Source organism: Lotus japonicus, chromosome 3, assembly GCF_012489685.1.
Source record: "Lotus japonicus ecotype B-129 chromosome 3, LjGifu_v1.2".
NCBI classification, from domain to species: domain Eukaryota; kingdom Viridiplantae; phylum Streptophyta; class Magnoliopsida; order Fabales; family Fabaceae; genus Lotus; species Lotus japonicus.
Genome location: NC_080043.1, coordinates 19527387 through 19544115, shown reverse-complemented (window position 1 = coordinate 19544115; position 16729 = coordinate 19527387). Strand labels below are relative to the sequence as shown.

Sequence of the window (16729 nt, the reverse complement as noted above, 5' to 3'; positions counted from 1 at the left end):
CAGAACAAATGTTCACAAAGCTTTGAAGTGGAAATGATGTTGAAACTAAATTCAGGGACATATAAAACATCTTTCAAAGAAAGTGAGGATGTGAAAATCACAGTACCAGCCAATTGAGCTCTCATTGTGTTACCATTTGGCAACTGAACACTCATAGGTTTTATTTTAGAAAAGGAATGAAAAAGATTAAGACTAGAACACACATGGACAGTAGCTCCTGAATCCAATATCCAAGAACTACTAGCTTTGGATGAAGGAGGATAATAAGACAATACAATAGCTGTACCTTTTCCTTTGAAATTATTACCATCAAGAGACTTGTGTTGCTGAGTATGTATCTGATTGACTTGATGTGATCCTTCATGGATCCTTAACTGATTGATATGAGATGCACTAGCAGCTTGTGCTTCTGAATTTCCTTGTATCAATGTAAGCAACTTCTGATATTGTTCTACTGTGAAACTTGGAACTGAAACTGGCAATGAAGCTGTAGAATTAGTGTTGGAACCATTCAAAGCATGAGAAGATTGTGGAACATCTAGATTCTGTCCTTCTTCATTATAAGAATTATCACTGATATAACTATCTTCTGACTGTAGATTGTTCACAGTTCATGTGTTGTTAGTCCTAAAAGAAGGTGGCAAACCATAGATCTTGTAACATGTATCAATCGTGTGCCCTATTTTTCCACAATGTGTGCAAATTCTATTTCCTCTACCAGATCCTGAGTAGAATCCTCTTCCATTGCTGCTTGATGTGGAATTTCTTCCACCATTATACTGATTTCCTTGAGGATAACCTCTGCCTCTACCAAATCCTTGCCTATTATCAACTGCATTCAACATAGACCTTGTATCACCTAAATTCTGACCAGAATTACCAGAAATTGAACTAGATTGTCTTTCTTGTTGAATCACCATAGAAAACACTTCATTCAGTGATGGTAAAGGCTTCATAAGCAAGATTTGTGATCTAACAGTAGCAAACTCCTCATTGAGTCCAGTCAAGAAACGAATTATATAATCTTGATCCTTATAGATCTTAGCATTACCCTGGCATGGACATCTAGCATTACAAATGCATATAGGTAGTGGTCTAAAACCATCAATCTCCTCCCATAGAGTTTTCAATTCAGTAAAAAAAATCAGTCACAGAGGATGATCCTTGCTTCAAATTTGAGATCTCACTTTGCAACTCAGAAATTCGAATTAAATCTACTTGTGAAAATCGTTCCCTCAATTCATTCCAAATGTCAAGAACATTTTCAATGTAAACTAGGTTTTGTGCAATTGAAGCAGAAACAGAGTTCATGATCCAAGTATGAATGAGATTATTGAACCTTTCCCATGCGAAATAGAGTGGGCGATCTGATTCTGGAACTGGAATGCTTCCATCAACAAATCGGAATTTGTTCTTCGCGCTCAGAGCTCTTCGCATCGAACGCGTCCACGTCTGGAAATTCGCACTTGTCAGCTTCGGCGAAACGGTAACTGTGGAAGGTCCATCACCTGGATGAACGAAATAGGGACTGAGAGGATCAAGAGAAGGATCGAGTACGCCATTGTTGGATCCAGAAGCTTCTGGTTGTCCATTGTTGTTCTTCTTTGCCATTGAATCAGAGTAAACGCAGCACAGCTCTACAAGAGAGCTCTGATACCATAACAGAAACTAGAGAGAAGGAGAAAACTGAGAAAATTCTATTGAATGAACAAAATGATTCGATACAATACACTGTGTGTTTATTCTTTGCTATTTATACTACTTACTGTAGGAGCACTATAACTACTGTGTATCTAAACTACAAGGTATACTCTACTCCTCAATCAGTTAGATTGTTGTAACTGCCTAACAACTTGCTAGCTGTATGCTGAGGTGGACTCTGAGCTGTCATCTACACATGCTGAATTGGTTATGCCTTCAAGTGTCTCCTTGTTTTCTTTCTCATTTATTAGTAGGGATGGTCTCCAAGGCTTCTGATAACAATGTTCCTCCACAGGCAACATCAATGCTAAAACTTCTATGGTGAGATAGACCGCCATAGAATATTTGAACCAGCTTGACTGTAACGTATCCATGATGTGGGCATGGCTTAAGTTCTTCATGAAATATCTCCCAAGCCTCATATACTAACTCCTTCTCCAACTGATCGAAGTTCATGATTCTTTTCTATAATGCTCTTGACTTGGAATGATGAAAGTATTTCGTCAAGAGCTTCTGGGCACATTCCCCCTATGTAGTACTGTTGTAATTGGGCAAGGAACTCATTCAATATTATGTCTTGTCCGCCAAGAATATGGTTAGAGTCTTAGGTAAGTTTAATTTTTCAGTATATTATTGTATTTGACGGTGTCCCTTATTCTAAGGAACTTATTCAGCATGACTAACAGATTCTAACCATGTAGACCAGTGAATTGTCGAGTGTTCTAGACCATTGAGATGATTGTCGGCTTCAACTTGAAGCGTACAATAGCTACTACAGGTCGATAGATGTTGTCAATCACATCAATGGTGGGAGTGAAGAACTCTTGCAATTTTGCTTTAGGCGGTGCATCTGCCATCGTCTCCCTTTACTCTTTTCTCAGTTTGCGAGCTGTCCTTTCAATTTCTTGGCATTGTAAAATAGGCTCACAAGAGCGGGTAGCATGCACTTGTACAATGATGATTGGTAGACCAAAGCTATCGAAAACCTTTTTGCAAAGTTAAAAAAACCTCCACTAAACATGTATGTCGCAGCTAAATAACGTATTTTTTGTTGTTGTGTGTAGATACCGATAATGACAATATTCCTTAATCTTTGGCATTTGAAAACCATTCCATATGGGTTTTCATGAATTCGATCTTATATGTACTTGCAAAGAAGCGATCTTTGAAATGTTTGTTAATCATCGTCTCTAACCATTCCTTACAATTTGATCCTCACTTCAAAATTTAAATGCACCTTGACCTACACTATAATTATGTTAACTTTCAATAACTTGATAAAGGTATACAGAAGAAACCAATCATAAATAGTAAAGTATGGAAACAATATTCAATATTAAAAGGACATGGGACACAGGCCAAAAGCTCTATATGTATATATCCAAAACAACAACAAAAAAACATGTGAATGATGTAACTATATAGTATACACTAAAATAGAATCATCAATTGATCAAATACAATCAAATCTGAATACATACAAGTTAGTTTTAATCAAACCAAAGGTCGCTCATCGGTGGCATCTGACTGAGCAGCCTATCAAAATCAAACTCTTTAAACGACACATCATTAATGCAAAACGGGCTTCCAACAAGGCCACTATTAGCTACAACAGGCACCTGATCAACCCCACTTTGATTATGCCTCTTCCTCTGAGCTTTACCAGATGTTGTTGTTAATTCATCAGATTCTTTACCAGTCAGTTTCTGCACCACAGACTTGAAGCTTGTTGCATCAGTTTCTACATATTCCGTGTTGATGATCACAACTTTCACAGGCCCCCTACTGCATACACCACTCGACATCGAGGAAAATGATTTTAATATATAAGATGATGAAGAAAAGATCAAGAAAAAGCTGTTTTTTGTCTAAATGGGACAGAAGCAGTTTCTATTTTGGAACTCTGCAGTTTCAATTATATATATACATATAGCTAGATATGGTGTTATGGGTTGGCCCTTTCAATTCATTTTATAATATCATATTACATATAGGTGAGTTGGGTTTGACGAATTTCAGAGATATATAGATGGAATAAGTTGACCGTTGTTGTTTGTGCGAAATGAGGAGGAAGTAGAGATAACAATATGAATAAGATATGTGTAGGGTTCGTACTATATTACTTTACTTGTCCCTATATATTATTTGTATTTTAATTTTAATTTATACAAAAAAAGCATACTTGTTCTCATATGCTAAAGTTGGTTGATTCAAAAGCTAGGTAGATGTTAATTTTCTTGTACGTAATGTTATAGGTTATGTACACAATTTTTTTGCTGAAAGAGACGGTCATGTGATGAGAATGTGAATATCCAACAAGATTATCTCTAGTGGATGATATATGTGCTAGATAAAAACAAATATGTGCCGTCATAAATGTGTAGCTATTGTTATTTTTTTTGAAAATTAAATTTATAGATTCTTAGTATTTGAAAGAGAATCAAGAGTAAAAGGAGTAATTCAGGGTAAAGTTTAAAGTGATTTTCAGGCCATATAGAGACAATCCCATAAATTGTCCTATTTGCTACAACATGGGAAATGGGCACCTTAGTCAATAACCATGTTCTTTGCGCATTGGATTTTGCTTACTCCAATCATAACTTCGAGAAAGGACCTTCTCAAGGAGATTAACATCAAAACATGAATCCAAGGTTTTCTAAATAACATACATCGCACAAACTAGTTGATATATAGAAATACAGAATCAAGGTTTCCACAATTTCATTATGCTGTCTTCACTATAAGTTGCAACAAGATTCCTATGAGGATGATGAGTGACACAAATGTGTAGCTATTCTTATTCTATAGGGACCTATCACTAAAAAAAATGTAAATGAGCTTCGACTAACAACCAATGTTAACGTTGATTTTAGCATAACGTCGGCGTCGAGGATCACATTGAATGTCCAGAAGAAAACAATTTATCGTCAATTAAAGTGGTAGACACTATGTTTAGTGTCAGTTTAGCAGACTCTACGCCAACACATCTTACTTGGTACTTTATCTGATGAAAGTTCATAAAAACTAGAATCGGTTGCATAGGCTAAGTAGCGACTGCTTGGCCGACTCTATATATGATATGAAAAATCAAACTGTTTGCATGAACATGCTATCAATGCAAAATTGGTGATGAAATAAAACTATTAGCTCACAGTGTAAGGCCCCTAAATTGTCTGCTCTCGTCCAAATCAAACAATATCGTTAACTTGGAGTAGTTGTGTTCAGTATCTCCAAGGAAACATACACATAGCATAAAAAAAACCACCTTCATTGCCGCAACCATAGTTGTCATCACCACCATAGACACCACCACAACAACCTCCAGTCTACCACAGCTACTCTCCACCGCAACACCACTCTCCATGATCATCATCACCTCCACCACTACCACCATCACCGCCACCCTCTACCACTACCACCACTGCCTCCATCGCCACCTCTACTCTCCACCACCACCCTCCACAACCACCACCATCACTTCCAATTCCACGACCACCATCGCCACTAAGTCACACCCACCTCTACCACTACCAGCTCCATCGCCACTACCACCATCACCTCCATTGGTTGTCGCTCTATAGCTGCCGCCATAGCCACCATCACCACCATCCTCCATCAGGACCACCAATTCCACCTCCACCACTACCATGCACGTACCATTGCTATTGTCGCACCTCCTCCACTACCACTATTGCCTCCACCCTCCACCATCACCATCACTGCCACAACCCCACCACTAAGTAACAACCACCTCCATCGTTGCCACCATTTGGTAAAACTTTCTATCACTACCGCTACTTGCCTCCTTCCTAAATATGTTGCTATAACCATCTACTATTGTGAATTTATAAAGTGGTAAATAGCTTTTAAACTAATAGTAGCTTTTAAACTAATAGTAGCTTTTAAGATATATAAAATAAATTGACAAGTATCTTTTATTTTTTCTTAAAACTCTAATTTTGATTTTAACTTAAAATAGCTTGTACGGAAAATATAAATAACTGGCCAAGTAAGGGGATCAAGGTTAAAAATTATTACGTGATTCGAAGTATAACACCTATTTGGATGGTACCTAGCATAGATTCATAACTATGCTTGTAAATGAATAATGTTTTATCAACATCTCAAATTCATCTCCACCTTAGATAAATAGGAAGAGAAATGAGTGATATGATTTATTATTTAACAGGAAATGCAGAGAGAGATAAAAAAAAGTATATGAAAATGAGATTAAAGAAAAAGTAAAGTGTAAATATATCGGTACTCCTTCTAAATTAAGTTTCTCGATCAAAAGTTCCTTTCTGGACCTGATCGACAGGGTTGGGTAAGCACCTGCGTAAGCCTGAGTCACAAGTCATTGTCCAAATATTATATGTCAAACATAACGTCTACATGGAAATTACATAACATGGAAAGGGACAAAAAGGTTGCAGAAGAAATACAGTCTCTTCAATTAATGATTAATCTATTAAGAAAGACATAATGACTTATTCACTTATTCTTAACCCCCAAAAAGTTCTAGAAATCTCAGCTTTATTTTTATCTTGTGGGTACCAGCCTTGACTTAAGTAGTTAGCATTTCGGATACTATATTGAAACATATGATTATTAATTTGTTATTTTACTATTAGACATATCGAACACACGATCTTGACTTTAAACATTGGTTATTACTTATTAGTAGCGTGGCGAGGAATCAAAACTCCCTTCATCCAGTGAATTCCAAGGTGATTAGGTCAAGTATTCAAAGTCATTCTATTAGTATATATCAAATAACTAATATTTAAGTTACTTTTTTTTTGAAATGGTATTTAAGTTACTTACTACAATTAAACATGGAATAGGGAATACTTAAATTGTGAGTCATTAGATACTTTCAACGATAAACTACATTAAAAAAAAAGATAAACGGGAATGAAATTGAGATTGAATCTTAATTACTTAGCGAGTTGTAAGTATAAACAACGAGAAAAATGTTAATAAGAATTGGTATATTGATGCTACACCCAACTTAGGGGTCTTAGTGTTGGTATTGGACCTACCTTAAACGGCTTCCTCGACGCTTTTAAGTGTCGTGCAAATCGATGATACCTGCTTTTACAAGATTACCAAAGCTATCATTCTTTCACTAGTATTTACCGTATAGGCCGACGCTAATTGTGAGAAGTTTTGTCAACTTTTCTTTTAGTGTTGATTTTAATTTGGCCGACATTAATATTGGTTATCTATGCAAATTTCATGATTCAGTTATGAGGGCCACTAAATTGGTTGCTCTCACCTGTCTGACAAAAAATACTCTTGGAGTTGCTCCCTTTAATATCTCCAAGTTAGGGTACTGCTTGGCAAGCTAGCATAAGGTTGTCTTCTAACTCTTACCATTTTAGCTAACCCTTAGAGACTTCTAATAGACTACTAATATAACGTTCACCGTGACAAATTAGTGTCCAACCCCCTTACCTCTGGGTTATACTGGTTCTACAATTACCATGGAGATTGAAGTCTGGATCACGTCTCTCTGCATTTCCAAACATACTATTGTCATTACGTGACTTCATATATATATGTGTGTGTGTATTCTTGTTAATTTAATTAATTTCTTCCTTTCCATTCATTATGATTTCATTATTATAGTCTAGGGATACTATTATTTTTAGTTTCAATCTTTCTTCTAACTAATCCGATCCATTAAAACTATCAGTTACTGTTTTAAATTACGATTTGTTTTCCTTGTATTTTCCTTTCTCATTTCTGAACTATGTTTTGCTTAATTTAATCTTTCAAATTAATCCTAATTAGTTGTTAAGCTTAATTAACCTAATTATCAATCAACCTACTTGATTTATAGAAAACCTAATATCTTATGTGAATTTATCAAGCCATTATAATTCTTCTTTGTTCCTATGTTCTCAGCTCATAATCTTTAGCATCATAACCTCTCAACTTGTTTCAGCAAGCTCTATCATTCATAGGGTTCCCTAAGCATAAACTTAACATGCAAGGACCAAGTGTCCAACCACTTCTCTCAAGCTTCCTTTCCTGTTTCATAAACTAATAATGCCGCATGCAAAGCTTCTTTTCATGGTTTCGGAGAATAAAGCATCAAAATCCCTCATCAACTTAACCTCTTCAAAGCTTCCCGAGAAGTTCCCGAGAAGGTGAAATGTTAATTCCTTTCCTAGCCTCTTATTCCATTTTTGGGCTTTCTACTTTGTTCCACTACCTTCCAGAGCATTCATAGAATTTTATCACTAATTAGATAACCCATAACTTAATCTATTGAAAAAATACAAATGCAAATGCTCAATCTTAATTTCCTTCAATTCTCAAGTTTCCACAGCCTATAATTATGGTTTTCCTTCATTAAATCGTCTAAATAAGCTTAAAAAATGAGTTTAGAAAGAAAGAATACCACAAAATTGAAGTTCTGGAAATTCCTAGGGTTGAGCTCGCGGGCGAATATGAAGATGCAAGGTGCTCAAAATGGTTGCTGTCGTTGGAGCTGTTCTAACTACAGGGTCCTCTTCTCCTTGATGAGACGAAGAGAATGGTGGTGGTGGTTGGTGCTACGGTGTTCAGAGTTTGCTGGAAAACAAGTTTTTAAGGCGAAGTTTCTCGTCGGATTCTAGAAATCTCTCTGAAAACTTCAAAGATTCATCGTCTTCATGATGTTCTTGCCTAGAAGTCTCAAAGAAAACAATCCAGAACAGATCCTCAACTTCCCAACAAATTATTGGTGCAAGAATTTGGCCGAAACATGGAAGAAAAAAGAAATTCGAAGAGGAGAAATTATGATGGTATTAGCACAAGTTAGTGAGAAGTGAGAGCTTCTCACTCTATATGTTTATGAAGAGTTGGATGTGATTAAGTGATGAATCAAGGTTATCTCCTTAACTATGTTGCATCACCAATGGAGCTTGAATACAAGAGGTTTAGCTCCACTAATATTGGTTGGTCAAAGGGGCCAGAACGTGTTAGGGCTGACTGTAAGACCCTGAGTTGAATAAATAGTTTATTTATTTAATTTCCTTAATTTTAGCACCACGCGCTATTTAAACAAATATTTATGTTTGAATTATTATTCGCACCATAGAGGCAAGAAATATTATGTGGCTTATGTGATATGTTATGATTCTAATTGGGTAAATTAAATTTTCCATTTTGTGCACTGTGTGTAGGGGTGAAATACTTGGTTTTTAAAACATCTTTTATTAATCTCTTGGTTAGAAATTTCCCCTCTCACTCACATAAAAAACTTCTCTCTCACTAGGTATATATATATATATATAAACGCTAGCATGCGCAACGAACGGTTTCAGGTCGCTGACGTCAGTTTTTGTCGGGTGGAAGTACCACACAGTCAGGACCGCTATCGTCTATTCATTTCGTCGGTTTTGTTGGATCTCGGATTTTGCGAGTAGCAGGTGTGTACAGGCATTCAAGCAAACCGAGAGTGAAATCATAAGAAAAAAAAGAACACAGAGAAAGGAGAAGAGAAGGGAGAAGACTCCAAATTTTCACTAAAATTTCATGTTGCAATACAAAATATGAACAAAAAGAGATAACAAAATCAAAGAACCAAAATCAGATGACTAAGTTCGAGGATGTTTCTCGAATTATACTGAACATGAAAGTTGTAGGGTTTCGCGTTAGCTTTCCAACGACATATTATTAACCTTATTTGGGTATTTTGAACTCCATATTCAACCCGTTCTAGTGAAAAGTGTCATAAAAGCTAAAAAGAAAGAATTAAGCATTTTTCTATGAATAATCCAATTAAGCAATAAGCACTAATGGTCAAAACATGGCTAAATCATAACGATAAACACAAAAATTTATATAATGAAGCTTAGAAAGACACTCATAAAGTGCATCAATTATGTGCTTATCACACCCACTAACTCATGATCATCCTTTACTAGTCGTCAGCCCCCAACCAACCAAACTCTATTTCCTCCATTAAATCCTTCTTCCCCAATTTGAAACACAATTTCCACCCACCACCACCTCTTCTCCATCTCTCATTTAGAAAACCACTACAGACTACACTCCTTCTCTGAGAACATGAGTCTTGACCACATCTCCTTCCAATGTCGAAAATCCGACACACAGCCATCTTTCACCATTCCTTCTCTTCCTCTTTGCGATCATCGTACACCATCTGTTCCACCACACCTCCCACCATCAACATTACCCACAATAAACGTTACCCACCATGGCACCATCAACGTCTCTCTCTCTCTAGTAGATCTGATCTGAAAGTTTCATCTACTCAAAAGGTTATTCCTCAATCTTAACTAAGGAGTTAAGGTTGCATATCGGAACTGATCTTGTCACGGTGGAGCGATCTCGTTTCGATGGAGGGGATCTCGTCATGCATGGCTGGTTGTGGCGGTTCCGGTTATGGGTTATGGGTTCCTTCATGGTCCTGGGTTCATCTGATTTTGGTTCTTTGATTTTGTTATCTCTTTTTGTTCATATTTTGTATTGCAACATGAAATTTTAGTGAAAATTTGGAGTCTTCTCCCTTCTCTTGTCCTTTATCTGTGTTCTTTTTTTTCTTATGATTTCACTCTCGGTTTGCTTGAATGCCTGTACACACCTGCTACTCGCAAAATCCGAGATCCAACAAAACCGACGAAATGAATAGACGATAGCGGTCCTGACTGTGTGGTACTTCCACCCGACAAAAACTGACGTCAGCGACCTGAAACCGTTCGCCACTTAACGTCACACAAGACGGGACAATGATAGGACACACCTCCTCATCGCCACTTGACTCAAGCCCTATATGCCAAGTCAGACAACAACAAAGCCCAACCAAGGACCAATCCAAAGTAACCACATGTTCCATCCTCTAGGAAGCAGTAATGACAGAAACCAGTAAACGGCCGAAGCCTCTCAGAAAACGGAGACACACGTCTCAATAAGTTTACTCGGCCGGAGCCTTCAGAAAACATTTGGCACAAGCCTCAGAAACAGTCAACATAAGCAAGCATACAACATTGCAAGCATAATAATCATAATCCAATGCCAATCAATATAAACATCTTCATCTCAAACGCATGCAGTGCGATAAAAGCAGGCAAGACTCAAAGACACGCTAAAACTGAGTTACCCTTACCTTCGTGAGTAGAAGTGGGGCATGGAAGTTGTGAACCTAGAACAAGGAAACACAATCATCAACACAAGCCTCACTAGGAGCAACACGATCTACTAATGCTAATCGAAATCGTAAAGAAGGCTTTAAAGCTTCAGAGTTCCTATATAGGCACGAATTGACAACAGAACTTCATTCGCTAAAACGAGCATAACTCGAGCTACAGAACTCGGAATGACACGAAACCAACGCCAAAATTTCGACAATTGAAAGAGCTACGCAATGGCTCAGGTCATAGAGACCCAAAAATTATTTTTGGACACGGTACCCTAACAAATAGGTTTCGGCCACTCTCAAAAATAGGGTTTCCGAACTTTTTCTTCGATCTAATTTAATTCCTAGGTATTCTTAGGCGATATCTAGGCCAGGGAAACTCTCAGAAAAATTATCGGATCGAAAACTAGAACAGGGGTATTCCTAAGGGGTATTTTGGTCAAGATTTTTAGCTCGGAAACTCAAAATCAGAATTTCGAAAAACAAATTAGATGGGGTCGATACCAACGACGATTATGACGACTAATCCTACTGACGCTAAGCTCAGTCGAGAGTTTTAAGCCTAAAGGGCGAAACTTTGGCCAAAAATGGGTTTTATGAGCATAATTGAAACTCGCGCGAGAATCGGCGAAATGTAATCCGCTAAACATGCTCTTGGGCACGTAGGGAATAAGTTTAGATAGAAAGATGAAGTTATTTGGACAATTTTACAAAAAACTCAAAACTTTGAGCACAGAAAGACATAGAGAAAAATGACAGAATTGACGATCAGAAGTAAGGAATAGCATCTGTACCTCGATGTCGATCCCACGCAACTGGAATCAGGACGATTGAACAAGAAACGAGAAATCGGCTCGGAATCCTCTTGCTCCTCCTTGCTCTCGGCCAACTTGGGGAAAAAGTGAGGAATTGTGGACTGATGATGATTTTGAAGGAGAAATGGTGGTGATTAGTATATTTATGTCTTGTGTTGTCAAGTTATAACATATATATAGGTGAATGAAATGGAAAGATATGTACCAAGGATCAGATAAGGACGGATTGATGGAGGGATAAGGATGGATAGATATTTTGAAAAGATATTTTGAGAAGATATTTTGTAAAGATATTTTGAGAAGATATTTTGTAAAGATATTTTGAGAAGATATTTTGTAAACCGGTACAGATTAGTTTAGATATCGGAGGATTTAACTCATAGAGTTAAGATAAAAATATAAGAGTGATTTATTATATCAAAAATTATGGGGAACTCTATGAAATGATAAAATATAAATTTGAATCTTTTTGAGCAAAATAAAATGATCTATGAACCAAGAAATGAGCTAAAGAATAATTGTGAGACAATTAGAGCAAATATGACGTCGTCATATTATGCGTCTGAGCTGAGTACAATTTATAGGAAATGGAAAACGCGGAAAAATGAAAATTTCGCGATTCCGATTTTTCCTGCACATTCCTCCGTGAATCCTAAGATAGGTTCTGGAGACAGAATTCCAAAACTCAAAAGAGGTTTCTTGGAATTAAGGTAGACAATCCAAAGTCGGTGTAAATCTATTTTACCCGAAAAACTACTTTTTGCAGTGAATGTCGGATGGGAAAACTTCTTTCTGAAGAAAGATTGGAAGCCTCGAAAGAAATGGGTGTACGCGTGTGGAATCTTTGTTTGAAGCTCCGAATAGAAAAAGTCTTCATCAACCGTTTATCCTAGGTTTCTTGAGCTATTAGGGTTTTAGTTTCGGCAAACCTCCGAGAACTAGAATCGGACGTTCGTACATTCCAGGGTTTCGTGTCGAAACACTCGCAAGGGAAAGGAATAAGAGAAATTCTTATAATCCTCTGAATATTTTTGAATTCCGCTTCTACAATGCTTTAAGAGCGGAATAGCCTTTTACTAACGCATTTCGCCCTAAGGCGGAAGTGACTAAAGCTCGTGCTATAACCTATAGCGACTATAGAACTATTCTTAACCATTTCCTGGACTTTCTTCTTCATAACGCTAATCCAAACATTAAACACAAGTCAAGTCCCCCTCGCGCTTACACAAAATCCTATGCGTGAGTTGGAAATTAATTATTTATTTAATTCTAAAATCCTGGGTCTTACAATACTACCCCCCAAAAAGAAAGTTTCGTCCTCGAAACTTGGCGTCCGAGAAACGCTCAGGAATAACATTCCCTCAGATTTTCTTCCACCCTACACGTAATGTCAGAACGCATCCCAACCCGGGAGGCGTCACAACGAATTCACCTCAAAGGTGACATACAAAACAAAAGCAACATCTATATATCTATCAATCATCCTCGAGTAGACCTAGATATCTTGTTCACGCTAGTGTTCTAAGCATCAAGATCTAAAACCTAACTCAATCCCTACATGAATGACCTAACATGTATCTTCATGTTCTCATACTAACGGCTCAACCATAATATTCACAACCATAACCATCATGCTAATACCATTCTAGTCTCGTCACAAGTTTCTTCTACCAACAATCTCGCACTCAACATCCATTGACCAACAACTCTTAAGCAAATTCCCATCTTAATTAGAATCTAACAATCCATCAACCTAATCTCCTTTCCGAACTACCCTTATTCAAACCATAAATTCAACCTTCCTCTTAGTCACAAATCAAATCACAACTTATCTCAAGTCTTAACACTCTACACAACTCGAGACTCATGATCTCTAGCTTGATTAGTCTCACGTCAAACAATCCTTAGTCTTTAAACCTCCGAAGATCTAATTGATATCCTCAAAACTAAAACCACTAACTCTCTTATTCACCCATGATTCTCAACTTACAAAATCAATCTCGACCATAAGATTCCAATTCAACTTATAAACTCTCAGTTGCTAACCTCGTCGTGTTCCTCTGAAATCCAAAATCATTGTTTGATCATTACTTACTCCTCTAGAGTCTAACCAAGTGATAGTAAACCAACAAGTATAGTTAATATTTTGGTGGGGGTACTAACCATCTAGTCAGAAGTTAAGGGGTTAGTGTTCAAGAAAACAACAACAACAAGAAACAACTAGTAGACAAAATAAACAATTAATCATATAATCTATATGGTAACACTCTGTCAATCGATCAACACCCAGCCGATCAATTACAGAGTTCAAACAACCTAGCACAGAAGACCTATTCCCCAACAAGCTCTGGTTTCTCAACCAAAGCTCTGATACCACAATTGTAACGCCCCAATTTCTCAACTGAGGAATCACATTAGTAACCTAACAAAATCTAAGGACTATTCTGCAATCCCTAAAATCCAAGGGTAATTTTTTTGAAAATGAGAATGAATACCATAGGGTTGGAAACACATGATAACTTTATTTAAATAACCTGTTTCCCGATATATAGTAATAATAGCTTACAACACCATAGGTAAGGTTCAGAATAAACGTGCGCACTTTAACAGTGGCGGAAGCAAGGCTTTAATAACAGAGTTCTCTTATAGAAAAGGAGACTCAAACACCGTCCACAAGAAGAGAAGCAAAGCTGCTTCTCACACCTCTACTCCACCGCTTACAACTCGATCTCCAACTCAAGCAGCTAAGCCTCGGCGGAAGGATCTCCATCGCCTAATAGCGTTAAGCGCCCAAACAACAAGTAGCAAATAGAAATGGTTAACTCCATGCAATTACCATGTATAAAAGAGAAAATCCTGCTATTCAAATTTACTTACCTAGCATGGTAAATAACTAGCAACATAACTCAACTCATATATCAACAACTTAAACATAGATGAACTCAGATAATAATAACCTCAACAATGTAACATCACATCAGATATCAATAAACCAATAACTAGAATCCAACAACATAGGGTCAGGTGTTAGTTTCCTATAATGCAACTATATGCTGCTAACAAAATGGATCGATCAATAACGTCTCTCAAGATGGAACAATGATAGGACATACCTCCTCATCGCCACTTATAGCGTCATACATGACGGGACAATCATAGGACACACCTCCTAATCGCCACTTAACGTCACACAAGACGGGACAATCATAGGACACACCTCCTAATCGCCACTTAACGTCTCACAAGACGGGACAATGATAGGACACACCTCCTCATCGCCACTTAACGTCACACAAGACGGGACAATGATAGGACACACCTCCTCATCGCCACTTGACTCAAGCCCTATATGCCAAGTCAGACAACAACAAAGCCCAACCAAGGACCAATCCAAAGTAACCACATGTTCCATCCTCTAGGAAGCAGTAATGACAGAAACCAGTAAACGGCCGAAGCCTCTCAGAAAACGGAGACACACGTCTCAATAAGTTTACTCGGCCGGAGCCTTCAGAAAACATTTGGCACAAGCCTCAGAAACAGTCAACATAAGCAAGCATACAACATTGCAAGCATAATAATCATAATCCAATGCCAATCAATATAAACATCTTCATCTCAAACGCATGCAGTGCGATAAAAGCAGGCAAGACTCAAAGACACGCTAAAACTGAGTTACCCTTACCTTCGTGAGTAGAAGTTGGGCATGGAAGTTGTGAACCTAGAACAAGGAAACACAATCATCAACACAAGCCTCACTAGGAGCAACACGATCTACTAATGCTAATCGAAATCGTAAAGAAGGCTTTAAAGCTTCGGAGTTCCTATATAGGCACGAATTGACAACAGAACTTCATTCGCTAAAACGAGCATAACTCGAGCTACAGAACTCGGAATGACACGAAACCAACGCCAAAATTTCGACAATTGAAAGAGCTACGCAATGGCTCAAGTCATAGAGACCCAAAAATTATTTTTGGACACGGTACCCTAACAAATAGGTTTCGGCCACTCTCAAAAATAGGGTTTCCGAACTTTTTCTTCGATCTAATTTAATTCCTCGGTATTCTTAGGCGATATCTAGGTCAGGGAAACTCTCAGAAAAATTATCGGATCGAAAACTAGAACAGGGGTATTCCTAAGGGGTATTTTGGTCAAGATTTTTAGCTCGGAAACTCAAAATCAGAATTTCGAAAAACAAATTAGATGGGGTCGATACCAACGACGATTATGACTACTAATCCTACTGACGCTAAGCTCAGTCGAGAGTTTTAAGCCTAAAGGGCGAAACTTTGGCCAAAAATGGGTTTTATGAGCATAATTGAAACTCGGCGGCAATTCGGCGAGAATCGGCGAAATGTAATCCGCTAAACATGCTCTTGGGCACGTAGGGAATAAGTTTAGATAGAAAGATGAAGTTATTTGGACAATTTTACAAAAAACTCAAAACTTTGAGCACAGAAAGACATAGAGAAAAACGACAGAATTGACGATCAGAAGTAAGGAATAGCATCTGTACCTCGATGTCGATCCCACGCAGCTGGAATCAGGACGATTGAACAAGAAACAAGAAATCGGCTCGGAATCCTCTTGCTCCTCCTTGCTCTCGGCCAACTTAGGGAAAAAGTGAGGAATTGTGGACTGATGATGATTTTGAAGGAGAAATGGTGGTGATTAGTATATTTATGTCTTGTGTTGTCAAGTTATAACATATATATAGGTGAATGAAATGGAAAGATATGTACCAAGGATCAGATAAGGACGGATTGATGGAGGGATAAGGATGGATAGATATTTTGTAAAGATATTTTGAGAAGATATTTTGTAAAGATATTTTGAGAAGATATTTTGTAAACCGGTACAGATTAGTTTAGATATCGGAGGATTTAACTCATAGAGTTAAGATAAAAATAAAAGAGTGATTTATTATATCAAAAATTATGGGGAACTCTATGAAATGATAAAATATAAATTTGAATCTTTTTGAGCAAAATAAAATGATCTATGAACCAAGAAATGAGCTAAAGAATAATTGTGAGACAATTAGAGCAAATATGACGTCGTC

At 37.4% G+C, this 16729-nt stretch overlaps 1 protein-coding gene across 1 annotated transcript; it reads right to left on the bottom strand.

Moving 5' to 3' along the window:
* Positions 1–3057: 3057 nt before the first annotated feature.
* LOC130748864 (VQ motif-containing protein 1) lies at positions 3058–3611 on the bottom strand. Its single transcript, XM_057602108.1, has one exon. It carries the CDS (start codon positions 3504–3506, stop codon positions 3192–3194), a length of 315 nt encoding a protein of 104 aa, XP_057458091.1. The 5' UTR covers positions 3507–3611; the 3' UTR covers positions 3058–3191.
* Positions 3612–16729: the final 13118 nt, after the last annotated feature.

Excerpts from the sequence above, each read along its gene's own strand:
- LOC130748864 (XM_057602108.1), bottom strand. The coding sequence starts at position 3,506 with ATGTCGAGTGGTGTATGCAGTAGGGGGCCTGTGAAAGTTGTGATCATC.